This window comes from Sinocyclocheilus rhinocerous, unplaced genomic scaffold, assembly GCF_001515625.1.
Source record: "Sinocyclocheilus rhinocerous isolate Xijiao unplaced genomic scaffold, SAMN03320098_v1.1 scaffold457, whole genome shotgun sequence".
Lineage (NCBI taxonomy): Eukaryota > Metazoa > Chordata > Actinopteri > Cypriniformes > Cyprinidae > Sinocyclocheilus > Sinocyclocheilus rhinocerous.
This window is the reverse complement of record NW_015661996.1, coordinates 115,896-142,840: the sequence shown is the minus strand read 5'-3', so window position 1 is coordinate 142,840 and position 26,945 is coordinate 115,896. Positions and strand designations below refer to the sequence as shown.

The 26,945-nt window shown below is 38.2% G+C and overlaps 1 protein-coding gene across 3 annotated transcripts in view; it reads left to right on the top strand.

Annotated features, from left to right (window-relative positions):
• Nucleotides 1–24,833, top strand: part of ssh1a (slingshot protein phosphatase 1a) — a 41,457-nt gene extending 16,624 nt beyond the window's left edge. The window contains exons 1-14 of one of the 3 annotated variants that reach the window (XM_016536944.1): nucleotides 6,705–7,143; nucleotides 11,280–11,380; nucleotides 16,296–16,360; nucleotides 17,705–17,826; nucleotides 17,948–18,016; nucleotides 18,252–18,317; nucleotides 19,113–19,307; nucleotides 19,759–19,852; nucleotides 20,065–20,193; nucleotides 20,370–20,416; nucleotides 20,720–20,866; nucleotides 20,963–21,163; nucleotides 21,367–22,045; nucleotides 22,128–24,833. In XM_016536944.1, the coding sequence (XP_016392430.1) occupies nucleotides 7,046–7,143; nucleotides 11,280–11,380; nucleotides 16,296–16,360; nucleotides 17,705–17,826; nucleotides 17,948–18,016; nucleotides 18,252–18,317; nucleotides 19,113–19,307; nucleotides 19,759–19,852; nucleotides 20,065–20,193; nucleotides 20,370–20,416; nucleotides 20,720–20,866; nucleotides 20,963–21,163; nucleotides 21,367–22,045; nucleotides 22,128–23,204 (3,090 nt within the window). In that variant the 5' untranslated portion in view covers nucleotides 6,705–7,045 and the 3' untranslated portion in view covers nucleotides 23,205–24,833. Of the gene's footprint in view, nucleotides 1–6,704; nucleotides 7,144–9,259; nucleotides 9,630–11,279; nucleotides 11,381–16,295; nucleotides 16,361–17,704; nucleotides 17,827–17,947; nucleotides 18,017–18,251; nucleotides 18,318–19,112; nucleotides 19,308–19,758; nucleotides 19,853–20,064; nucleotides 20,194–20,369; nucleotides 20,417–20,719; nucleotides 20,867–20,962; nucleotides 21,164–21,366; nucleotides 22,046–22,127 lie in introns of those variants that run through there. The other 2 variants (XM_016536941.1, XM_016536943.1) reach the window with 2 other exon arrangements.
• The last annotated feature ends 2,112 nt before the right edge of the window (nucleotides 24,834–26,945 follow it).

Below are 26,945 nucleotides of genomic sequence, written 5' to 3'. Positions count from 1 at the left end.
GTGTATTTTATTTATTTTATTTTACATCAAGGTGTATATGCCGTGCCTCCAAGCTTTCTTATTCGTTTTGCTAATAAACATACTATGTTTCTTATTTATTTGGTTCCACAGTGTTTGCTGATTACTTTATTTAAACTTTGTGTATTTTATTTATTTTATTTTACATCAAGGTGTATATGCCGTGCCTCCAAGCTTTCTTATTCGTTTTGCTAATAAATGTTCTATGTTACTTATTTATTTGGTTCCACACTGTTTGCTGTTTTTCAGTTTTATATACCTATTTAAACTTTGTGTAGCTTAAGTAATTTGTTATTTTATTAGGTATAAGCCTATATGGTGTATTTTTATTCGTTTTGTTAATAAAAGTTCTGAGTTTGACGTTGTTGTTGCTTGAATTGAATCAATGCTGAATTGCCCCTAATTTGAAAGTTACGAAATCCAAGGAAAAGAGGGAAAATCAAACGAACAATTGCTTGACGCCGACTTGCGGCAGTTGCCGCTAATTTGAAAGTGAAAGTAAAATTCGCACGGCAATTTTACAAGCCAATTGAAAGCGAAGAAAAGAGGGAAACTCAAACGAACTAACACCCCGCCCCCACCCCAACGGTGATACCGGTATTACCGGTGTTGTCACTCATCGATTAACCGGTGGGAAAATTTCCTCAACATCACAACCCTACCCAGCACTAGTATTTATCTTATCATGCAGGTTTCCCAAACTGGCGTTTGCAAACCCCTGGAGGTTTATGAAGAAACTGCAGGGAGTTCCAATAAATATTTCAAATAAATAAATGTTTTGAAAATGAAAACAGTCAAAATAATAAAAGAAAAAAATGAAATAAAGATAAAAATTCAATATAAAGATTGTTTTTTATTTGTCTACCTGCATGTCATGTGACCATTAACTGACAAACACCTGTAAACAATCGTCCAGAAGCAACAGTTAAAAGTTAAAACACCTTAATGATGGAATTGTTTCTTACAAAACACGCAACTTTTCACCTCACAAGTCGTTAATTGATGCACTGGAGTCGTGTGGATTACTTGTGGATTATTGTGTTGTTTTTATCTGCTGTTTGGACTGACGGCACCCATTCACTGCAGAGAATCAATTGGTGAGCGAGTGATGTAATGCTAAATTTCTCCAAATCTGTTGTGATGAAGAAACAAACTCACCTACATCTTGGATGCACAAGGGTCAATAAATTGTCAGCAAATTTTCATTATTGAACTATTGAATTAGTCTGAATACTCATTGAGGGCCACTGTATCTTCTAAAATCAGAATAGAAATTCCAATTTTACTAATGTTCAACCTTTATTCTAAAAATCTATGTGTTCATGGAACTATCCAGAGCACAGAAAATAGACAGAAAATTTGTGTGTGCTTGGAACAGGATGTCCTAGAGGCTCATGTGAAACAAATCCTCTTTTAATGAGGAAAAACAAGGTTCGGATAAAGTCACTAGTCCAACAGATGCATGGAGCTAAATAAAACAATGTAAGAACAGCAGGATCAGCACTTCTTCCACACAAACAGCCATTTTAGTCAATAAAACTTAGATTAAATTTAGGATGAACCTCAGAAGGAACTGAAACACTAGTAGTTTTGGAGTAGGTCAGTCCTGAGCTAGCTGTTCTGAAGATACAAACTACTAGTTGTTAAATGTTAAATAGGTCCTGGACTGAGCATTCCAGCTTGCCTTGTTCCATTCAATGTTGTGCAATTATTAGAACGTGACAGATTCCCAGTATTTGATGTAATTCGTTTATGCACACATGTAAATACCTGTCGTTCTGCCTGAGCTCTTTGATTCCTAAAGTAACACCCATTGCTAGTAGAAAACGGTTTGAACCTGACAAATTCCTTTTCTCTCACCTAAGACTGAATTTTCTTGTATTTTCCAGAAATACTGTGGAACATTTGTGTTGTGGCAGAATCTGCAATGCTGTTACGGGCAGTTTGTGGTTTAGTGTGAACTCTGTGGAAAGGGCTGATGAATGCCATAGCTTTGAATATTTAGAATGCAGATATATTGCATGTTCATGCAAATGAGAATAAGTTTTGTTTGTATTTACTGCAGTTTTATGGTCACATGGTGACCCATACATTTTTAACATAAATAGCCCAGTTTGTACATGAGAAAATTATTACTGTTAGCGATGCACAATACATCTGTACCGTGTCAGTTACTCTGCAATATGAAATATTTTTTATTTGTAGTATCTTTTGGAATTCTAAATATTAATATTGTAATTTTACTGTTGACCTGAAAAATCAAATTGTTATTATTATTAATTTATCTTTTTTTTTTTTTACAGTGAAATACATTAGTTTTGTTATTTTAATATTTTGTGGTCATATTGATTTATGGTTAAGATTCATTTGTTATTTAACATTTTATAGTCATATTGATAAATAGTCACAAAATGTTTTGCCAAATTGCATAGTCTTGCAAATTGCAAGCAAGCACAGCAAACCTTTTTTTTTTTAATCAGAAAAATTGCAATTTGATTACTTTTTCCTAAGTTGTGCAGCTCTACTGTGATCTATGCCTTCAAGCATTTTGAAACGGGCATAGCTGGATAAGAAAGTATTTTGTGGTATCTGGATGAATAAATAGGCTAAATGGAGGAGCCCCCCAAATTTTACCCTCTAATAGCTGTAACCCTAATCTTACCCTTTGCGAGATGTACACAGGAATGCCCGCTGAACCGGCCAAAGACTTTTCCTGTGAAATCAACCAGGCGGCACAGCATTGAGCCAGCTGGTGATTTCACCAAACAGACACCGAGACAGGAGCAGCCAAGCACAGCAATCTGTGGGTGTAGCTGTAGTGTATATCAGGGTTTGAGTATCTGGGTGTGTGGATGTCTCTGATCTGTTAGGGAATATACAAGTTAAAATGTTGCAGTATTGTTCTGAAAAAACAAAACAAAAAAAACATAATTTACAGTTGATCTTGATCTTAAAGTGCACTTTCAGCCAATGATAACATTTATATCTTGCTACCAACCCTACTGATCAAAACCTAATCTAAAACCAGCCATAGTTGGTTTGCTGGTCTTAACTGGACTTCCAGTCTGGTAAGGCTGTTGGCTGGTTTCAGAGCAGTTTTGGACACTTTTTGGCTGGTCAGACTGTGAGAAAATATTGAGCTAGCTAAGAACAGCAAACTAACGTTTTTTTTTTCATACCAAAACATGGTATTTCCATTTACATTTCTTTGTGTGAACATTTGGGCGGCGTTATGCAAATCTTCCCATACAGTGATGTAGATATATGAGGCGTTTTAGGAGGGCGTGGACAAGTCTTAACTTCTATAAAGAATATCTCTTTGGATTTGAGACTTTAGTCTTTGCAACTTTACAGATCTTCTTTATGCACCAAGAGCTTGTAACACTCCAAAGAGAAAGGAAAAATTGAAATCGCATCGTATGGCCCCTTTAAAATTATCATATATGCACAGAAATCAGATAACGCTGAATAAAAGATCCACTGCTTAACATATTAAACTATGAGAGGAAAAGACTGCAACCAATTACAAATGTGAACTGTCAGCCAGGATAGAAAGTGACCTATCTGCATGAGCAAGCAATTGGCCTATTGTATATGGCAATTAAATTCAATAGCATGACCTTTTTATTTCTTTTGCTGCCTTTTAAAAGAATAGTTCACCCAGGAATGAAAATGCACTCACCCTCAGGCCATCCAAGATGTTGATGCATTTGTTTCTTCATCTGAACAGATATGGAGAAATTTTAACATTACATCGCTATTCTTTTAAAATAACATTACTGTTTTCTTAGAATAACATGTTCTACCGCAAGTGCACAAATTGCATGAATGTGCATCGCATTGCATTAATATTAATTCTTGAGACTATAGAGTTGTTTTCATCATCATTCGGACTCAGGCCAGTGTATGTGGCAATTCATATGATTAATTAATAAGACTATTAATAAGACAATAGATTGTTGAACACTGATGTCATATGCACTTCATCATTCTGGTTTTGACACCTGAGAAAAGATTGGTGCGCCGATTGCCCTCCTCCCTCTTTTTGTCCCTCGTTTTTCCTTCGTTGCTCAGCAAATATATAATGGAAATGTTATGTAACATCTGCTCCCAGAAAAGAAGCTTTTAATCTTTTTGTGCCTGTGTGTGCAGAAAAGCAATTGTGGCACTTTTGTGTACCAGTGCAGTCTCAGCATACTGAAATAATCCAGTGAACACACACTTTGCGATACACACACACACACACACACACACACACACACACACGCGCAACACACGCCTGATCTGTTTAAAGCTCCACATGCAGGCGTCCTTAATCGGGACACCTGTCAGGTGTTCTGGAGTCTGCCTGATAGCATTGCCATGGTTATGCTGAGTCACATGGGAAGCTCTGTAAGTGTCGTCATGTGCTTCATGACTTGGTGTGTCAAAGCGTGAACAAGTAAGGCTAATCGCTCTGCACTGTTATACAAGCTGTACACTCACTACTTTACATTGTAGCAAAGTTTCATTTCTTCAGTGTTGTCACATGAAAAGATATAAAAAATAAAATAAAATAAAATATTAACAAAAACGTGAGGGGTGTACTCACTTCTGTGAGATACTGTACATCATGAATATATTTAAATGCTCACACCTGTCATATATATTACAGTAGCACATATGCCCAAGACAGAAGAATGTCTGGTCAAGTACCACATGGCCAACTGTTGTAGTCTATTAGGGCATTTTGTTAGGATGAAGGGGATAGACTACTGTGAAATTCGAAAAACGATGTTTGATTGTTATCAAAGTAGGTCATTAGCAAATTCCGCACAATTCTTGTTGGTGGTAAATCGTTCCAGATTAAGAAAGATTTTATGCTCATGTCTATGAGGAGTTGTTCTGAATTTAAAACAAACATCTTGTGACCTAACCAATGAATATTCTAGGCTCAAAGCAAGACAACCTTTTCCTTAATTTGTACATTGAACAAACAAATGAAACCCTTGAAATTTCCACAGAAATTATTTTGGTAACACATATCTAGACTGCAAAAATAGTGTAAAAGTATTTTTATACTTTTTTTTTTTATATATATATTTTATAAAAAATAGTTAAAGTATTTTTTCTTGTTTTCCTATAAAATATCCTTATAACATGATACATTTACTTTTAAACTATTTATAAACTGAAGAATTTGGTGTCTGTAATATTTTGTAATGTTTTTGAAGGAAGTGTCACATGCTTATCAAGCATGCATTTATGTGATCAAAAATGCAGTGTTTTTGAAAATACAGTAAGTTATGTTACAGTAAGCAAAAATACAGTAAGTTATATTTATCACCCCATTGGCATCTTGTATTAAAAATAAACCTCAATCATTTTTGTTTGATTTATGCTTAGAAAAATCTGGAAAATGTATGAAAATGAACTTAATTCTAAAATATATTCTCTGAAAACAAGCCGCAAGTCTAAAACCTGTATTTCGATAAACACTGAAGAAAATGACTCTTTTTATGTGTTTATGTCTCAGTTTATGTGGCAAAAAATATTTGACCCTCATTTCTGAAGGAAACCCTTCGTAATTCCTTGCTGTGCAGGTTACACTTTATTTTAAGGTGTCCTTGTAACAGTGTAATTATACATTCAAGTACTGAGTAATATCAGTTAACTACATGTACTTACTATATGGTTAGGGTTAGGGTTTGGCTTAGGGTTACTTGCATGTAATTATGCATTATTTGTTGTTATACCAGTAAGTACATGTAACATGTGCAACAAGGACACCTTAAAATAAAGTGTTACCCAAGTTCATTACTGTACATATGGTTTCTGCTTATTTTGATAAACTGAGGGACAAGTCATGGTTATTTTTAGTGGTAATTGACAGCATACAGCTTGTATTGAACCCAGAACATTCCTTCAAAGAGTGTAACCTGGCAGCGTTTTGTTTGTTTGCTGTTTTTGTTTGCTTGTTTCACAGAACTCGCCGATCCAGAAAGCAGAAATTCCAAATGCCCTTCAGTATTCCCATTCACTCGGCTTCTTTAGTTATTTTAGACGGCTCTCTTCATCTTCCTTTCTGTTCATCCTTCCTTCCTTCCTTCCTTTCTTAAATATCTCCCCCCTCCCCCTTTTATTTGTAGATTCCCCCCCGGCTGTTTCTGTTCCTTGGTGTCTCAGTTTACTCTTTGTCCTGTTTTATCAGCTTTTAGACAGAAAGGGTCAACCCTCTTCATCTGAGTACTGCTTCTTCATTTGTGTGTGAGAGAGAGACCCAGTACTCTGTCCTTCTCAGTCTAGAAGTCCTAGTGGAGTACAGACAGTCAGCCAGTCTCTGCACTTACTGCAGTCTACTTAGGACACATCCCCCGTCTCTTCTCCTATTGAGATTTTAAAGAGGCTTCCCTGCTTCGTCCGACAGCAGCAGGCACTGTTGCCCATGCTTAGCCCATGTGAGGATTCTGGGACAGATCATTTTAGGGTGTAGCAAGCAATGAGGAGTCCCAGCTAAGAAGGTCAACACATTTCTTTGTTTTTTTCTTTTTGTTTGACTGATTGTCTTTAGGAACAAGTGGGATCTTTTATGCTTTTCTCTCCATTTTTCTTTATCATTGCTGTCAGATTTGTCGGAGTGAAGCCGTTTTATTTCTCCAAGAGACACACCAGGATCTCTGTGGCCTGCTGGGCTTCTTGCAGTGTCAGAGTTGTTTGGAGTGCTCTAATTTCAGTGGAGAGATCTCATGCGCACACACAGAGTGCCTCATCCCTTCCTGCAAAGACAAGGGAACAGGTTTTTCCTCCTCTCTCTATTTACTGACACACAGAGAGAGAGAGAGAGAGAGAGGGCGGGTGTGCGTCAGTAGAAACTGGCTCACACACTCTCAGCTCTCAGAGAGCATCAGACCGAGGAAGGGGCTGCAGACGTGCTCCTCCTCCCCTCTGCGTGCTGTTTTTCTCCCTCTGTCGTAAGCAGCTGGAGATCTGAGCGAAGCGTGCTGCTGCGGACCGGGGCGAGGGAGATTTCCCTGCAGCCAGCAGCAGGATGCATCTGGTCGTGGACTCCTGTCAGGAAGTTGTGCTGAAAATGCTACCGTACTTTGTGGATAATGCATTCGTCACACAGAGGCAGATCTACCACATGTGAGTGAATCGGTGGAGTCTTAAGTGATGCAGTGGTGTTTACGGCTTTGATTGATTCTTGTGATGCATGGCTTGTACAGTAAGATCCAGAAGTCTGGAAAACAGGGATTCTGATTTCTAAATCTGGAAATGAACAGTGTTTTAGGATTTTGGTGTGAAGTTAATATGAAGTATTTAAGATACTGTACTATTTCTAGGTTACTAATTAAACAAATTTGTGATAGGTGAACTATTTACAGATGGTCAGATGTTCTCTTTTCTATTGAAGCTCAAGATGCTGTATGGATTATTCTCAAATTGTGCTGGAGAACATGATCAGCAGGTTTTACACCAACTTATTATAGAGCTCCAACTGCTTGAGTTCTGCTGTCATTAAAGTACAAAGAAAAAGTAAGAACGATTGCCAGTGTTACCTGAGAGGTAGTGATGTTGTTTGCATATCTGAATGAAAGTCATGCGGTTGTCTGATTTTGCAATTTGTATTTGCCCTGGGTTGTGTTTGAGGCGCAAACTATGTGCATTATATAAGAGTCAATGTACCACTTTGTTCCTGCAGATGGTCATTTCACAAATACTGTCAGACGGAGATGATGCAGTGCCAAATGAGTCATAACCTTCACATGAATTTACTAACACTTACAGTATGTGGGCTTGTTAGGCCTGCTTGTGTGTTTGTGTTTGATACCGTGCTTTGCTGTGATATGGAAAGTATTTTTGGCTTATGCATTTGTGGAGGGGTTGTTGAGAAAAGGTGTGTGTAAATGTGTTTGGGAGAAAGCGAGAAATCAGAAGTTGTCCCGTGTACTTGGGTGGGCAGATATGTTTGATGATTTGCTGTCAATATAATATTAAGCAACACAATGAGAAAATTAAGCAATTAAGAGTTTTAATGCACTTGTATCAAGCCATTGTCATTACTGGTATATCAGTCATGTCATTGTAGGTATATTAATTTGCATATCATTTTTGTGTTGTGACTCATGAGTATGTGAGCATTAAAACTTAAAAATGTAAAGTTAAGTTTAAACTCCAGTTGCAAAAACAGTATTAGATTTCAACTAATTTCATGGATCAGTTCAACTTGTCTGTTTGAATCAATCCAGAATTCTGATTCAATGATTCATTAGCATTATCTTTCACATCTACATTGATTTTACTTCCTGCTTTAAACATTTTGAATACTTTACTACAATTTGGTCCAAGTGATTGTTCCTCTGATTGAAATTAAGCTATTAAGACAAATTCTAAATATTGATTATATACAGTATACGGCTAAAATAATACAACAAACATTAACTTGCATAAAAAGCAAATAAATGTGTAGACGTTACTGATGATAAAAATAAAAAGAAGCAAAATTAAGTAAATGCATATATTTAATTATTTAAATCATTTATTTGAACAATTAAATTAAATAAATAAAGTAAAATTATATGTTGTGTATCATGCAAGGAATTCTGTTTCTATGGTTGTAGTTTTTACTTTTAAAATCTACATCTGACATTATTTTACAGTAAAATTACATGTAATAGTAACACGGTAAGGTAATTTTTACGGTTAACCAATTACCAGATTTTTACTGTATCCTTTTTTATAGTCTTTTTTTCTGAAAAAAAAATACATACATATATATATGTATGTATGTATGTGACCCTGGAGCACAAAACCAGTCTTAAGTCGCTGTGCCATAAATCATTAGGATATTAAGTAAAGATCATGTTCCATGAAGATTTTTTGTAAATTTCCTACCGTAAATATATCACAACTTAATTTTTGATTAGTAATATGCATTGCTAAGAACTTCATTTGGACAACTTTAAAGGTGATTTTCTCAATATTTTGTTTTTTTTGCACCCTCAGATTCCAGATTTTCAAATAGTTGTATCTCGGCCAAAGTCCGTCCCATCCTAACAAACCATGCATCAATGGAAAACTTATTTATTCAGATGATGTATAAATCTCAATTTCAAAGAATTGACCCTTATGACTGGTTTTGTGGTCCAGGGTCACACACACACACACACACACACACACACATATATATATAAAAAATTTTTACAGTATACCTGAGTTAATTTGTGTGATATTTGTCAGGAACTTTATATTTGTAGTGCAGGTTTGAGTCAGGATTTTCTACCAAAGGGCTGTTCATCCTAGGTACCACGTATCCATCTGCGGCCGACTCTAAACATACAAGTGAAACGTGGACAGAGGCGTTTTAGAGCGGTTACTTCTCAAAACTCTTACTCACATCATAATTACACCCTTGGAGATGAGCGTATTCTGCTCAGGGCTCGCGTATCGTCATTTACAGCTGTCTGTCTCTCAGTCATGACTCAATCCATCAGCCCAACGGCGCTGAGCTGCTTCCAGCCTTCACATAAATCGCTCAGAGGGGCGGACAGAGAGAGGAGAAACAAAAGAGAGGAGGATGGAAACAAAAGCCTCTGTGATCCGCTGACACCCTCGAGGCCTTTGGAGGGAGGGTGAGAAAGTTGAAGAGGGGAATAAGAGAAAGGGAGGAGGAGGAAGTAGGAGAGAAATAAAGAGACCGGTGGGGTCGGGGGTACAATGCCAGTTTTGTTGCCGGTTGCTTATCATGTGATGGTCGTTCCTCTGAATGCTGAGACACTGGAAGTCCAGTCAGGAAAAATGAGAGGGATGAGTCAGCAAAGGGTCACAGCCACAGAAGGCCGAGAAAACAATGTGACCCTGAAATATTATGCCTGCCTATCTAACAAGTTGGCCATAACAAATCTCAGAAGAAAAGCATTGTCTTGCTGCTGTTGCAAATTTAGCGTCAATTCTATTTATCTAGAAAAATGACCCGAGACAAATGGGCAGTAGCAAACATATTGCACAATTAGGCTGTATTCATGCAAGCAGACCTGTTATGGTTACAGGCATTACTTGTATGCAGTGTACACATAAAAGATATATATGTACAAAATATTCTGCACAATATTTACTCTCTGTCACTCTCTCACTTTCTCTTTCTCTCTTTGTTTTGTTGTTTTTAAATATACATGATGTATACAGACCAAATCCAAGGGCAGGGAGAGGCCATATATACATAAACACAACCAAGTTCATTAAACCGGCAACCAAAGTCATGTGCCACTCCACCGTGATCAGTCTAATTAATGTGAAGCATCCCTGCCCTGTTATGGCAGTCTGATAATAGACAAAAGTGTTTTCTTGACAGCTCAGTAATCTCTGCAAGATATTGAGAGCATACATTCTCACCTTACCAGCTGTAGTCCTGTCATTTCCCAGCACTGAGTTTCTGTTAAGATTTAATTGTGCCACAGTGCATAAGAATAATAGTGAGCCTCAGGTGGTTCACATTTCTAGACGTGTGTTTAACTGCATGTGAGGCTAATTACTGCCACACCTGAAATCACAGACCTAAAGCACCTGTCGTGAGCATGATGGTGAGATGGGTTGTATAACATGCAAAATTCAACCCCAGAGGTTTAAAGATGTGCAGTCATAGTTAATTCACAAAATATATAAAATATTATTAACATATTGGCTGTTAATTTGTACTTATAAAGCACATATTCTGCATGACCATATTCTACATCCCTAATCCTACCCAATACCTAAACTTAACAACTACCTTACTAACTATTAATAAGCAGCAAATTAGGAGTTTGAGGCAAAAGTCATAGTTAATGGTTTGTTAATAGTGAGAATTGGACCTTAAAATAAAGTGTGACTGTGCTTTTCATTGTACACTTATATTTATATATACGTATATTTGCACCATTGTTCAAAGATTTTGGAAAGAAATCTCTTATGCTCACCAAGGCTGCATTTATTTAATCAAAAATACAGTAAAAACAATATTATTGTGAAATGTTACAATTTAAAATAGTTGTTTTTTTATTTGAATATATTTTAAAATGTCATTTATGTCTGTGACGGTAAAGCTGATTCACGTGATCCTTCAGAAATCATTGCTGATTTTTCCACATGTGCATTGTGTTTCCCCAAAATCAGAATCTACAACTTTTTGGTGTCTGTGTGTTTTTTTGTATTACATTCTCTGAAATGTCACACAAGCACGTTTTGTTTCATTGTTGGCCATGTTTCTCACACTGTCTCCTCTACCCTTTCTTTCCCTTTTACAGTCTAAGCGAGAGCTTCTTCATGGTGAAGGGGGCCGCTCTGTTTCTGCAGCAGGGCAGCTGTCCACAGGGTCAGAGAGGTCATCCTCACCACAAACATGCAGGTGAGTCCATGCTTGCACTTGAGGGCTCTCTATAAAATCTGTCTCCTCATATCACACATTAGTGAGTTTCTGCATTTAAATGAACAGCCAAAAAGTCAACAAGTATACTTGAATTTTTATCACAGCACAGGAATAATTTTTTGTACAGAATGCTCATTGTTATTTGAGTGGACCTCAGTCCTTCATTAACTGTATCTCAGATGTGTTACTTCAGTTTTATGTTAATGACTGTTGGAATTATGGTGTTTTGGTGGAAATCATGGTTACTATAGTAAATTTTGTAAGGGTGACTTTACTGCCTGGCCTGCTGTGTCCGCCCTGAGAGAGAAATTCAGAAATCGGCTGATGGACAGACTCAGTGCTGGCTAAGCGTGTCCCAGACAAGTGTGTGTGTGAGTGTGTGTGTGTGTGTGTGTGTGTGTGGATTAGCCAGATTAGCAGTTTAGCTCAGCACATTGGCACTGTGAGAACATCACTTCTTATAGACAAGGCACATGGGACGTCTCTCTGTTTTATGTGTTTCCTGGTGGTTTTATATACAGAGTTAACCGTTTCCTGTTTGTTCAGAAAGGAAAATATAAAAACACTTTTTTCCCCTTTTTTATGATGTTAATATATTTTTTGGTTACACTTTATTTTGATGGTCCCCTGTTAGGTTAGGGTTAGAGGAGGGTTGACAAGTGTTAGAAGATATTAATCAGACAGTCGTAATACTTGAATGAGAGGTAGTTGGCATGTAGTTGCAAAGTTACCTATAGTCAACAGAATGTCTAAACGGGACCATCAAAATAAAATGTTGCCTATTTGAATTATTTTATTTGCCTCTAATTTATAGGATTGTTGAGACAAGAAAGGAACATATAGGTAGAAAGGCTGTCATACTTTCTTTATAACAGTAGTTGCATACTTAACATAAATATATTAAACTTGCATACCAATTGTGAGTCATGTTTTGTCATTTATGGGGTAAGTTGTCACAGTCTGCCAGTTAAAAATCTTATTATAGGAAAATGCAAACTATAAAACAGTTATGACAACCAATTCATGAAACAGCAGAAATATTAAAAGATAACATACAAAAATATAAAACCATTGTTCTGCCCCAATACAAATGTGTTTTGGTAAAATTATGCCTGAAATATATAGACAAGAGATATGATATAGCAGTGTGGTTTTATTGTGTTCACATGTTTGCTCAACAAATATTATAAAAATATAATGATTTCAGTTTGGAAGATAAAATTCACAAAGTTTTTAACTACAGTAGTTGTACTACAATACAACTGCAATTTTAACAAGACAAAACCACTGCTAGAAAAACAAGCATTTGAAAAAGTGAAAGTGTAATTTGTGCAATTTTTATTTTTTTTCTTTCTTTTTCTTTTTAATTTTTACATTTAATTTTTCAATTACATTTTTTTAATTTGTAACTTTTTTAAATCTTTTTTTTGTAATTTTCTTTCTATTTGCCATTCTTAGTAATTTATGCAAACACAATTGCATGACAACAGATGTCCTAGCTGCCATCCATCCAGCACTGTCTGTGTGACACGTTGAATTTATTAAACATGCTGATGGCAGATGGACTATTCTGACGATGTCTTTCATACTTTTCTGGACCTTGACAGTATAATTTAATTTAATTTACTTATAATTTACAAAATATCTTAAATTGTGTTCCGAAGACGAACGAAGCTTTTAGGGGTTTGGAACGACATGGGGGTAAGAGATTAATGACAACATTTTCATTTTTTGGTGGAGTATCCCTTTAAAGTACATGTTTACTGCTAAACAGAAGGGTGTACATTTGCTCCAGGCGAATTGAATCTGTTTTGAGAGAAACTGAACACCATGCAGACACAACAAGTCCTCAGGCTTTATGCATTGACTATCTCGCCACGCTTTCAGACAGCTTGTCATATCACAGCAGGTTTAGACTTTTTTTCTGTTATAAACCCCTGATATTATCAAGCATCTGTTTTGTCAGTTGGCTAATATTATACCATCGCCTGACTTCTTGTTGGGATGCGAAGTTTCGATTTGACCGGTTTGAACGCATCAGTAGTGCTTATCACAAGCGAGTTGTTGCAGGTTTGACGAGCGGTTTTGTTTTTACATACAGTCTGACCTCAGGGCCTGTTGGAGCATCGCTTGAGTCATGAGCTTTTCGTACAGTGTACGAATATAACTCAACTACCCATCAATCACAAGAGGAACAAGACAAAGACTTCCTAAAAGTGACTTAAGCAGACAGTCTAGAAGATCTGGAATTAGATTATGAGAATTAGATCATTTGAAAAAAGTACAATTGCATCAGCACTAAAAGGTGGAGAAGTCAGCTGTCTCCGTTGAGAAACTGCGGATGTCTGTGTTAGACTAGACGATGTAGGGTTTCTCTTCCTCTGTGACAGTCTAAGTACAAAATGTTCTCTGACAGTGAGAATAGCTCAGCTTTTTTCTCAACAAGACCTTCTTACAGTTTAATATTTATTCATGAGGCAAATCCTCGGTGCTCATTCTAAATGTAAGTTAAGCTCTAAAATATCTTCTCTCCATGCTGACGTCTTTAAATGTCCTTGCTTTTAGATGTTGATGACACAGATTTCCATCTTATTTTTGTCCTGTTAATTTGTTTTTGTTTTTTTTTTGACGTCATCAGTCACCTCTATTTGCATTCTCATGGCGCCGGCAGCCAGACAGTCAAAAATAGCATCAGTGGTGATTTATTAAACATTGACCAACTTCCTAAAGCAAGATACACTATACATATTTGCAGATGGATTCACACCTGTACTACTTGTCTGTTTGAGTTCTTTAGAGGACCAAGTAAAGGACAAAGATGATTAAATGGGGCATATCATAAGGAATTATATTTTTCTTAATCTTTTGAGATGTGTTTAATGTACTTTTGAAAGTACACTACTTTTCAGATGTTTGGGGTCTGCACAATTTTTTGTTTGAGAAGGAAGTCTTTTACACTCACCAAGGTAAGGTACAGTAAAAACGGTAATATTGTGAAATAGTATTACAATTTAAACTAAAATTTTTTATTGTGATATATTTTAAAATGTAATTTATTCCTGTGGTGGCAAATCAAAATTTTCTGCATCCATTACGCCAGTCTTCAGTGTCACATGATCCTTCAGAAATAATTCTAAAATGCCGATTGGGTTTAAATGTTTAAAATGACTCCTTTAGGTGAGTGCGGTTTTGAACAGAGATCAAATTGTTTGACCTTTCATTTAAATCATTGTTATGAGTAGATTTGGTAAAGAATAAGGTTTAGAATACTTTGATTTTAAACACATCCTATTTCAGTGTCAGTCATAGGGATTGACTCGTCATGACAACCCCTGAAATTAAATGATGAATTGCTGTCAAAATCAAAAGTGATGGAGAAAACTGTGTTACTAATAGCTCATCCAGAAATGCAAATTCTGTCCTAATTTACTCATCCTCATGTTGTTGCAAACTTGAAAGTCTTTCTTCAGTAAAACTAAGGTTGTAAATGATGTACTGGTCGCTCTTTTCTTTTTCTGGGGGGGAAGTCGTGGCCTAATAGGTTAGAGAGTCGGACTCGTAACCCAAAGGTTGCGGGTTTGAGTGTCGTACCGGCAGGGATTGTAGGTGGGGGGAGTGAATGTACACCTTCAATACCACGACTGAGGTGCCCTTGAGCAAGGCACCGAACCCCCAACTGCTCCCTGGGCATCGCAGCAAAAAATGGCTGCCCACTGCTCCGGGTGTGTGTTCACGGTGTGTGTGTGTTCACGGTGTGTGTGTGCACTTTGGATGGGATAAATGCAGAGCACTAATTTCGAGTATGGGTCACCATACTTGGCCACATGTCACGTCACTAAAAGTCACTTTTCTGTGCACTTACAGTGAATTGGAAACTATAATGATAATTCTCAAAAACAAAGCTGTGCTCTGGGATCCTGCGCTGCTTGAGCGATTCTTTTACATATCAGTTTTTTATCAGACAAGCATGTAAAGTTATGCAAATTCTTGTCATGGAGACCCAGAAGACCGAGGGGCTTGTTTTGTTGGAGGAGAGAACATACCCTGTTCTTTTCATATGTGCTTCAAATGCAAAGCAGCCAATAAACCGTAGAGAACATCATCTGTAGTGTTGAGTGTACATGACAGGCTTTGGCTCTTAAGCTTTGAGTTTATTTGGTTTTCACGTTTTTGGCTTTGTTCTTAACCTGCTTGTGCACTTTGATTGGCCTCCCACACGTCCCACACCAGTTACATCATTGCTTCATGGATTCTGCCAAAGCTCACAAGAGTAGGAGGAGGTTTGTTTGGGTAGGACCGCACCACAGTCAGAGGTCAGACGAGTTAGTCTGTCTGTGTTAAGGAGGAGAATGAAATGTAAACCGATCTTGTTTGGTATCTCTTATTGACTTGCATCAAAAGGGGAGGGGCTAGAGCAAGTCGAATGGCATGCTGTCAGATTTATAATTCTTGGCACAAAGGGTAGAACTTATTTGCACATACCTGTTCACAATGCGGCCGAAAGTCACTTAGTCATGTCATACATAATCATTTAATTAAATAGGATTATCTGAGATATGTAAGCATAAGAAACAACTAATTTTTCATATCTTTCCACATCCATGTGTGTTTGTACACTTTGTACTCTGGAATATCGTAAAATCAGCAGCGCTATAAAGGCGTTAATCAAAAGCATACAACATTTAAAGACTGATTTGTATCACTCAGTGGGCGTTCGTCTCGGCTCGGCTTCTCTTATAAACCTTAGTTCACTAATATGACATCATTTTTTGTTATTTTGTTTATTTTTATGGTTGTTTTTCTTCAACGGGGTTTTGAGACGCCGCTGGTGTTAATGTAAACAAAGTAGTCGTCTTGGTTTTGTTTGGAATGTAACACTGGTTTCACTCAACAGGTGACTTACCTCAGCATCTGCAGGTGATGATCAACATTCTTCGCTCTGAAGATCGCATCAAACTGGTGAGAGAACACGCTCTATCAATGACTAACGTTTTGGCAGTAAGGTACATGCAGTCAGGCTGAATGGGTTTCATTGTCAAAGTGTTGCCTGAAGACTGTTTTCTTCATCGCCAAACTTCCAAAAGGGAATTCTTAAAATGATTTAAATTTACCCTAGTGAAAAATAAATTTATTTGAAATACATTTATTTCATGCTAAGTATACTACAAATACATTTACACATTTCAATTACCCTGCAGTTGTACTTTTAGTATACTAAACTGGTATACTTAAAGTCTGCTAAATTGGAACAACTAATTTTGTACTTACTGCATTTTAATTGTGCGGAAGTAGAGCTAAGGTTCAACTAAAGATATGCTGAAGTATATTTGATTCTGCTAAAGTGGAACAATTGCAATTATACTTCAGGTACACTTTAAAAACCTTGCATTTAAAGACCGATAGTATTCAAAGATCATACAATCCTCATCAATAGTGAAATTAAAACACATTTTAGGCTTAATATTAAGAAATGTGCATTGTGCACAAGTCATACTCTAAATAAAGTTTAATTACAGTTTTTATATCAGTAAGTCTCAAGCGATATGTCAGTTATGTTAATAGATTTGAACTATACTTAGTATAAAATAAATGTATTTTAAATATATTACTTTTTTACTAGGGTAGTAATATTAAAAATGAAGACTAAACAACATTAAACTGACATTATTTTTTACATTTATATTTATTACAATAGAAGTACCAGAGGTGCATATCAGCTTAAATAGGAGAGCCTTATTATAATATTGTTTGACAGTGAGGGACCTTAGAGGCAAAAATTTCGAGAAACACTGCTTTTGAAGAGTTAATATATAGTACACAAGGTTGACGAGCTTGACCAACTTATGGAGATTCTTCAAAATGCCCCTGTTGTCTTACATAGAGAGAATGATTATGTGAGAGTGAGTGACTAAAGGCCGAATTTTTATTTTCAGTGATTTATTCTAGAGTTCAGTATGTTAATGTTTAAAGGGGTCATATGATGCTTTTTTAAAGATTATTATTTTGTGTATTTGGTGTAACAGAATATGTTGACATGCTTTAATGTTCAAAAAACACATTAAGAATGAGCCGTTTTAGGGGGGCGTGGCAGAGTCTTAACTTTGATAAAGAATATCTCTTTGGTTTTGAGACTTTAGTCTTCGCAACTTCAGGGATGTTATCTATGCACAATCAGCTTGTAACACTCCAAAGAGAAAGGAAAACTTGAAATCGCATCATATGACCCCTTTAATATATTTTGCTTTTGCATGTGTATGTATTAAGTGGGCCCTGTTTTTACACAAACCAAACTGTAATCCGCAGGCGGTGCGGTTAGAGAGCGTGTGGTCGGACCGTGTGCGGTACATGGTGGTAGTCTACACAAATGGCCGTCAAGACACTGAGGAAAACATCTTGCTGGGCATGGACTTCAGCAACAAAGACAGGTGAGACCAAATCAAATACAGTTTAGCATATCATCAAACAGACAAGTTTAAAAGTTTGTTACCTCCTGCAGCCACACTCCATTAAGTCAAATAAATAAGGGAGTTTTTCTTTCACTTACAGTAAGAACTGCTCTATTGGGATGGTGCTGCCACTGTGGAGTGACACCAAGATTCATTTAGATGGTGATGGGTGAGTACTGCCCCCTCTGGGAATGGAAAGGAATTGCTGTTGCTGGTCTGATTACACTTCAACTTTTGATGCACCGATCTAGATAGTATGGATTATAAACTGTGTTGAATGGATTTGTCAAATGACAATATTAACAAGTATTCCTTGTTTTTATTGTTATTTAGAAAGGTTGTAGCTCTATTGTAATGATGTATGGTATGATGGCCTTATTTAACCACTCTTCTCATTTCTCCAGAGGCTTCAGTGTGACTTCCGCCGGGCGCATGCACATCTTCAAGCCGGTGTCAGTCCAGGCCATGTGGTGAGAAAATAACATCAATATATAATGAACTGGAGCAATTTAAACTTGCATTTTAGACATTTCAGTCTGTAGTGGAAATGCTAATATAGAATGATGTTTACTTTTTTTTTCTAGTTAAAACGTTTTTTAAATGCTTGATGTGATCATTTAAGCGATTAAGCTGAAGCTTTCAGACAACTTCAGAAAATCACTCAGAACTGCTATTTTCACAATCTTTCATGTTATGATAAACCCGACAGTCTGAGTCATCTCTCTTAATCAGGTGACAAGTTACATTGTTTTTTCCAACAAGAGCCTTTGTCTACTTGGCTGGGTGCATTTGGGCTCTCGTTTGTTACTGGGGTAGAAATAAAACAGCTCCTTGGGGGGTTGAAGATGATGTGAGTGGACCGTTTTTCAGGTGTTCACAGGTGCTTTGGGAGTTTGACATCCTTAAATATAATAGAGCTCCACACTGCCATCTGGTGACTCTTTCAAAACTAGTACCATTGCAGTACCATGGTACAGTAAATATAATATCATCCGATGTTGTTTGATATAAACCCTGTTGCCTTGATATATACCAAATTGCTGAATGACTGCTATCTTGGCCGTAATTTTATTATGTTATTTTCACTGCTTTTTGCAATTGTGGTTAAGCTCTTTATCATTGATTTGAAGTGTAGAATTATTTAAAACCAGTTTGAGATACAGTTTGATTGATTTTAAGATCACACCATGATCTTTAAACTCCATTCTGACACTATTGGCAAAGGTCTCTCCATCTTGCTCACCTTTAACCTGCTTTTCCTTTAGGTCAGCATTGCAGATTTTACACAAGGCATGTGAGGTGTCACGAAGGTACAGCTATTTCCCTGGTGGCATGGCACTCACATGGATGGGGTACTACGAGAGCTGTATCAGCTCTGAACAGAGCTGCATCAATGAGTGGAATGCCATGCAGGATCTGGAAACACTGCGACCAGACTCTCCTGCAGTTTTCGTTGACAAGTGAGCGCAAACCCTGAAAGCCCAGTGTCCTTGACCCACCAGCAGATTTAAATTAAAATTTTAATGCGTTTTTTTGGAAGTGAGTTTTTTTTTTTTTCTTATTTCGTGACCAACCAAGAGCAAAAGCCAGACATATTTGTTATCACAATTGAATGTGATAGTCAAATGTCAAATGATAGGCAAATGTCAAACAAACATAACATCAAACAAGTTATACACTCAATTCTGTTTCTTTGTAAAAAATTAGTAATATATTGTGTTTTTTTCCCTTCTTTTTTTATTTGGAAAAAGCTAAAATGAAACAGAAGACATGTTTGTGTTGTTCATTGTATACAGTATACGTCATTTTGACTTTTCTGAATAATAATAATAAAAAGTTACACCCTTCACCTTAAAATGATGCTCTAACTTGAACCCTTGATTTAGGCTGTGCTATGTTTCTGTTCCTCAGGCCAACAGAGAGGGAGAGAACAGAATGTCTAATCAAAGCCAAACTCAGGAGCATCATGATGTGCCAGGACCTTGAAAATGTCACGTCCAAAGAGGTCAGCAGGAAATGCAGAGTGTGCATAAAAAGTGTCAAAACAGGCCCTTCTCCTCAAAATCTGATCATAAGTGGTCACAGGAGACACAAGATCCAGCAATGCGTCTCGGCTGGCCTCTTGTGATCAGATTGTCTGAGATGGATCTTGATAGCAGGGTTTATAACAGAACATTTGTTGAGATTAAGTCAATAACCGTGTGTATTTTTCCTTAGATTCGTAATGTGCTGGAGAAACAGATGAACTGCAACCTGAAAGAGTACAAAGAGTTCATTGACAATGAGATGCTGCTTATTCTTGGCCAGATGGACAAAGCCACGCTCATCTTTGACCACCTCTATCTGGTTAGTGCTGCTTTTATTAGACCTGCCAATTCCCACTGCATCCCCCCCTCTTTTTATTGCCATTCCTCTAGCTCAAGCTTGTTAGTTCTGTGGCAGGACAGATGGTTTTGTCATATATGGGGCACTGGATGCCAATTTCCCTAAAAAGCCTGTGACCTGCATCGTTCGTCTTTCAGGGTTCTGAATGGAATGCTTCAAATCTAGAGGAGCTTCAGGAAACTGGGTGAGTTTTACCTGTACTGACATCCGTGCTTGCTTTCCTCCCGTGCTGTTGTTACTCTTAAGACACTGCTTCTTTAAATGGGTTAATGTTAGGTAAAGGTGAAAGTTTAAGGTAGGTGTGTATCGTATCGCCTCTTAAAGGGCAACATTTTCTCCTGTTTCAGCTAAAGTTCAGAGTAAATCCATCAAAGCTGTTACTTTTTAAGCAGGGTTTATTTTTAGTACCTGATCTAAGGAATAAAAATAAACTTTTCTATTGTCGTCCTGATGTAATTTGTGATCTCTAAATGCATTGCTGTTTTAGGGTGGGCTACATCTTAAATGTTACGCGGGAAATAGATAACTTTTTCCCAGGAACATTTTGCTACCACAACGTCCGAGTGTATGACGACGAGACCACAGACTTACTGGCCCACTGGAACAATACTTACAACTTCATTGTCAAAGCAAAGTAAGGCTCTATTTTAGATTTTTCTCTTTACAAATAAGCAACATACTTGGCTCTTTCGATGTGACTTTTCACACTCTCATGTTCTGTACTCTGCAGAAAGAATCAGTCCAAATGCTTGGTTCACTGTAAGATGGGCGTAAGCCGCTCGGCCTCTACAGTGATAGCATATGCCATGAAAGAGTACGGCTGGTCTCTGGAGAAAGCGTATAACTTTGTCAAACAGAAACGCAGTATCACCCGTCCCAATGCCAGCTTCATGAGACAGCTGGCAGAGTATGAGGGCATACTGGATGCCAGGTACAAGAGAAGTTTCTTTTATTATTGTTTGGTGTGTGTATTTGTAGTAAAAGTTTTCCCACAAAACGAAAATTGTCATCATTTACTCGTACAGTTTTTTTTTTAATACAATGAATGTCAATAGGGTCCAATGATGGATTAGAATTTTTGGGTGAACTATCCCTTTAATCCTTTTTTAACCCTTTCTATACTTTTCCCTTCAGTAAACAGCGTCATAACCGACTGTGGCACCCTGATTCAGATTGCGATCATCCTGATTGCCAGCAAGCTGCTGCCCCTTGTTGTGTGAACTCAGAGACTGTGGATCATGTCACCCCAGAGCCCACGAACCCCCGAGTCACCGTATGCTGCGAGCCTACCGCCCACTCCTCTCCAATTAGCCTAGATCTGGACCCCAGCCACCCGCAAAACTACCACTATTACTTCCGTCGCTTGCCAGACTCAGCCCTCGACAGCGACCCTTCCACACCAATCCATGCACCGCCTCTGGTGGACGTAGATCGCGTCTACATCGAGGTTGCAGATGTGGAGCAAGATGCGCTCCTCGACGATGAAACCTTCGAGGGGCGCGAGGGTCTTCCTTTACCACACTTCGGTGTCCCAGGGGAGGGCACAGCCGCTCAGACCTGTTCTCGGGGGGCAGAGCCACTAGAGGAACTACGTCTGCGGCTGGAGTTCAGCACGGTGGAGGAGGAGGATGAAGAGGAGGCTCAGAAAGAGCAAGCAGAAATGGAGGCGTTAGCAGAGGGAGCGAAGAGAGTAGATGGGAATGATAGTGAAGAATTGTCACATGAAAAGGGGATTGATCTCGCAAGCCTGAACCATCTGTGCAACGAGAACTCCAACAACAACAACCACCTCAAAATGCAACAAAATCTTACTGTGAGTATCTCACATGATTGTATCACTGCTCTGTTACATGTAATTTGTGTTACATAGTTTCTCCTTGTCTTTTCTTGACCAGGAAAGTGCCCATCTGAAGCAGCATCGTTCTGGTTCATCGTTCGCTTCCAAGCCCACCCAGAGTGCTTTGTTGGAGGCTAACAGACGAGGCCTTGCCCCTTTACCCCTCAACAGTGTGCCCAGTATCTCAATTCAGACGCCACCCTGTGCCAACTTGTCCGTGATAGCCAAGTGTGGCAAACTTGCCTCAGATCCGTGCCTTGATGCCAATGCAATGCCCTTAGGGCATAAAGATAAGCCAGAAAGCACATCTCTTGACCAAGAAACTGAGAACCGGACAATGTTGCTTGAAGCCAAAGGGGAAGGAGATTCCAGGCAGAAAGAGATTGATGCACAGGGTTCCTCAGCTCTACTCAGGAACGAAAGAGAGATAAAGGGTTTGGAGAAGGCAGAGGCGTCTTGTTCTGTGCAACAGCAAGAGACTCTGGTACAGCTGCAACGCTCTGGCCTCGTTCGCCGGCGAAAAGAGCGCTTGGAAAAACTTTCCGGCCTCTTTCAGGAGCAGCGTGCACGTGCAAATGAGCAACAGGGAGCCGGTTCAAGCAAACCTGAGGATGCAATGAACAATTCCAGTGATTCAACCGACCCTGTCCACAGGCCCTTTGGAGCACGGGCAGATTTCGCAACCGAAGCGGCGGTGCCGCTGACGAATGAGGCTTTGCTGGCGGTCCTCGGTTCGGGCGGCTTGACGCCGGTCTCGTCCCCGCACGGTTCCACGCTCACTCGCAGCTCCAGTAGCGACAGCCTCCGCAGCGTCCGTGGCAAACCGGGCCTTGTGCGCCAACGTACGCAAGAAATCGAAGCCCGAATGCGGCTCGCAGGACTTACTGTACCTTCTCGACTGAAACGCTCCAACTCGCTCGCCAAACTGGGCAGCCTAACCTTCTCATCCGAGGACTTGTGCTCAGCATGCTCCTCCGACGCCGGGACCCTTCTCATGCTCTCGTTGTCCCCAGAACCCGAGCGCTCGCTCAGCCCAGAATGGGCCAGACCCTGGCCCTCTTCCTCCTCCTCGACCTCCACAAACATGGAGGTCTTCAACCAAGGTGAAGCAGGACCTGAAGAGTCCAAGAGCTGACAGCGGGAGATTTTAGCGCAACAGTACCGTTTCAGCTTCACTTGCAGCAATGTTACTCTGAGATATTTATAGGTTTTTTTTAACATTTCAGCCACTTGGGGAACGTTGGCCATTCACGGAAGAGTGAACATGAGTGGAAGAGTGTCTTCTACAAAATAATTGCTTTCTGTTATGAATATAAACAATATTCAATAGGTAAAATTCTGGACAGACTTTCGTTGCATGGAACCCAAATGGATGTGTATTGCACTGACTGACGAACAGTTTGTGAGGTTTTCACTGCTCTTCCTCTCTGCTGTTCTGAAGCAAAATAAGCACTCGCCATCCCAGAGGCTGTTACTTGAAAGCGTCGAAATAGACCATTGTGTAATGTTTCCATCAGCCCACCCATTTATCGCGCCATAAATCACTTATTTGTGGCCCAGTATGAGTCACAGATTCCTTCAGACATGGTCACACATTTGAAAAGGGTTTTCAAATCATACACCCTGCTGTGTTTTTGCTTCCTGGCTGGACGGTAAAAGGAAATGGACTCTTTGCAATGATTAGGAAAGTTGTTTGTGTGCCAATGGACACTTTTATCATTCGCAGAGCACTGATGATTCACTCGCAGGTTTCAAACCAATACCTCATACCAGTACAGTACTGCTCAGATCACGAAACAGAGCGACTGGCAGCACTTCAGTGTTCACACACAGCTCAGTGTGTGTGGAGGCTCATTAGGAAAGAGCACATTCGTTTGGGATTCTTCCATCTTTCTAATACTTGATGAGGAGGGTGAGGAAAGACAATCATTTCGAAGGAAAAAGAAAATCAGAGGCGACTTCAAGCTGCTGTTCTCCTTCCACTGAAACGTTCATACATGCAGTTGTTGTTCTCGTGAATGTGACTGTCCATATTGCTGTCAAAATAGCAGTAGGGTTTTTGGGAAGTGTTTGGGTCACTATTACTGTTACAGTCTCTAATAGCACATACATGTACTTGTAAAGATTTTATATCAAAGGGAGCTCCTCCATTGTAGTTTCTCTAGCACCTCTCTGCTCCGTGTTTCCAAATGCGATACAAATCAGTCATTTACCCAGGTATAGAACGACGACTGTTATTTTTCAAGACTTGTTACCTTTGTTCCAGAGGCAGTGGCTTGTTTAGGCCCACCTGAGCTGAGGATTCCCACCATGCTATGGCTCTACTGTTCTAACTCGTTGTCCTGTTTGTACTTGCTGTCGGTTTTCCGCAATGAAATCAATGGAAGGTAGATTGGCTTCTGAATCAAATCTATACAGAAGTAGAACTGAAGAAGATCAAACAACACTTACAAGTCAAAGATGTGGCTTGGTTTCAATAACTGTTCAAGTGTGAGTGTGTGTATCTGTATGGGTGAATCTCACAAAAGCGTGTCCTGCTCACAAAAGAGAAAAACGAAGAAATCATATTTCGGATGTATGAAACTGAAACAATATTTTTTATAACCATTAACATTTTAAAAATGTTTTACTAGTTTTTTTTTTTTTTTTTAGTTTGATTTCTTTCCTGTGAGCAATTCCCATTACTCTCAGTGATGATTCCCTTTAGATTCTCATCAATGAAGTGCAATAAAAATACTGTAATACAATAATATTAGTTTTTAAACTGGCATAAAATTAAAAATTTTCCTAAATAATAAATTGATTATATATCATTTTGCAATATAGTAAAAAGAAGTTACATTATTTGAATTGAAAATGGATTAAAAAAAAATAGGAGTCATTTTATACATTGAAGCAAAATGTCATTTCTTATTTTGGATTTTATAGACTTTATTTGATATTTGCGTTGAAATTTGTCCCAGACATGGTTCTTGACAGTGAGATTCCCCTTTATGTGTCTCTTAGTCTGAGCACGCTTTCCATGGCAATTTATGTGATCACAAAAGCTTTGATAAATGACATTTGTTCATGTCCATGTGTCAACAGGCCTTTATTTACCAATCAACTTGAGTTGAAGTACTTGAGGTTTATTATGCAGCATACTTTTCCAATATTTTTTAAAACTGATTTCATACATGTATCTATGCTACCACCTCGAGTTTGAGCAACAGAAATGTGAAGTTTGCGAGTGTGTGCGAGTGACACAAACCAGCGGCTACACCGCTACTGTGAACTATTTATGAACACAAACCCTTTCAGAGTGCGTGTGTGTGTGTGTGCTTTAATGTTAAAAACATGAGCAGGCTCATAGTATACACACACTCTCCACCTCTACACACACAGCAATACACTGTATGTAAATATGTATGTTGGTCATATAACAGAATTTCTGGAAGTTCATGGTACTTGCATCTGAAAGTCAACTTGAGTCAGTTCCCCTGTCCTGTAGGAGATGCTTGCCTGAATGATTTTTGGTTGATTGAACGAGTCCCAACACTATTTAATCTTCCTTCTGTGGGCTGAATATAAAAACTGAGAGGAGAAATAAGCCAGAAAGCTGTTTAGCGTCATGAACCGTTACGTGCATCCTTCTTAAATGTGCCCCAAGCCCTCCTCCTCTCGCCCAAGTCTTTGCCATTTTGTGTCTGATGCCATATTGAGGTCAAATCTGAGTCCAAGATTACAGATTAAATGTTATTGGTTGTCTGCATTGTCTCGTGTCATCAACATCAAGTGCCTTACCCAGAAGCACTAGAGGCATTGTTCTGTGTTGACTCCCATTTGATAATGTTGCCAGTCAAGGCAGAGGCCAAGGGGTCACATGGGCACATTTTAAAGCTGGCAGACATTTTCCTGTCATACACTCCTACATTTTATTGTTGTATTAGATAAAATACAAAAGGATCATTGATATTTGGGATTATTTCCTTTTAATTAAAGAGGAAGACACTGCAAACTCATCAAAGTTGTCGCCAATTTTTGGAGTGTTTTCCTTTCCAAAGGAGCGAGGAAAGATTTGATGCTTTTCAAGTATGAAGTGATAACCAAAGTTTTGCATTGAGGATCAATATTAAATGCCACATTTGTTGATGCTGATGCTGTAGATTTAAGCTATCTGCACTGGTCTGTTCCCAAATCATCCACTGACTTTCCTCTAGTTGGTTATTTCAATATTGTTTTACATTTATTGATATTTTTAAGGATGTTTTCTTTTTCCCATATTTCTTTATTTCATGTAACTGTAATGCCCAAATATTTAAAACTTTTTTTTTTTTACGTTTCTGGACACAAAGTGTCTAAATGCCATTTATATATTAATGTTGTTTTATCAGTTTAAACTGAACACATTTTTGGTATGTTTTGATTAAAACGTGCTTGTAAAAACAAACAATCAAAAAACATTTTAATATGCTGATTTGGCACTCGAAAACATTTCTTATTAATATTTTTGCAGAAAATATTATTATTACTAAATAATAATAATATTAAGAAACAAATATTAATATTAAAATATCTTTAGGAGTAGTTGTTGAATAGAAAATTCAAAAGAACATCATTTGATATAGAAATGTTTTGGAATGTTATCAGTGTCTTTACTGTCAGTTTTGTCCAATTTAAAGGGGTCATATGATGCGATTTCAATTTTTCCTTTCTCTTTGAAGTGATACAAGCTCTTGGTGCATAAAGAAGATCTGTAAAGTTACAAAGACTAAAGTCTCAAAACCAAAGAGATATTCTTTATAAAAGTTAAGAGTCAGCCACGCCCTCCTAAAACGACTCGTTCTAACACGCCCCCACATGTCTATGTCACGATGTGGGAAGATTTGCATAACGC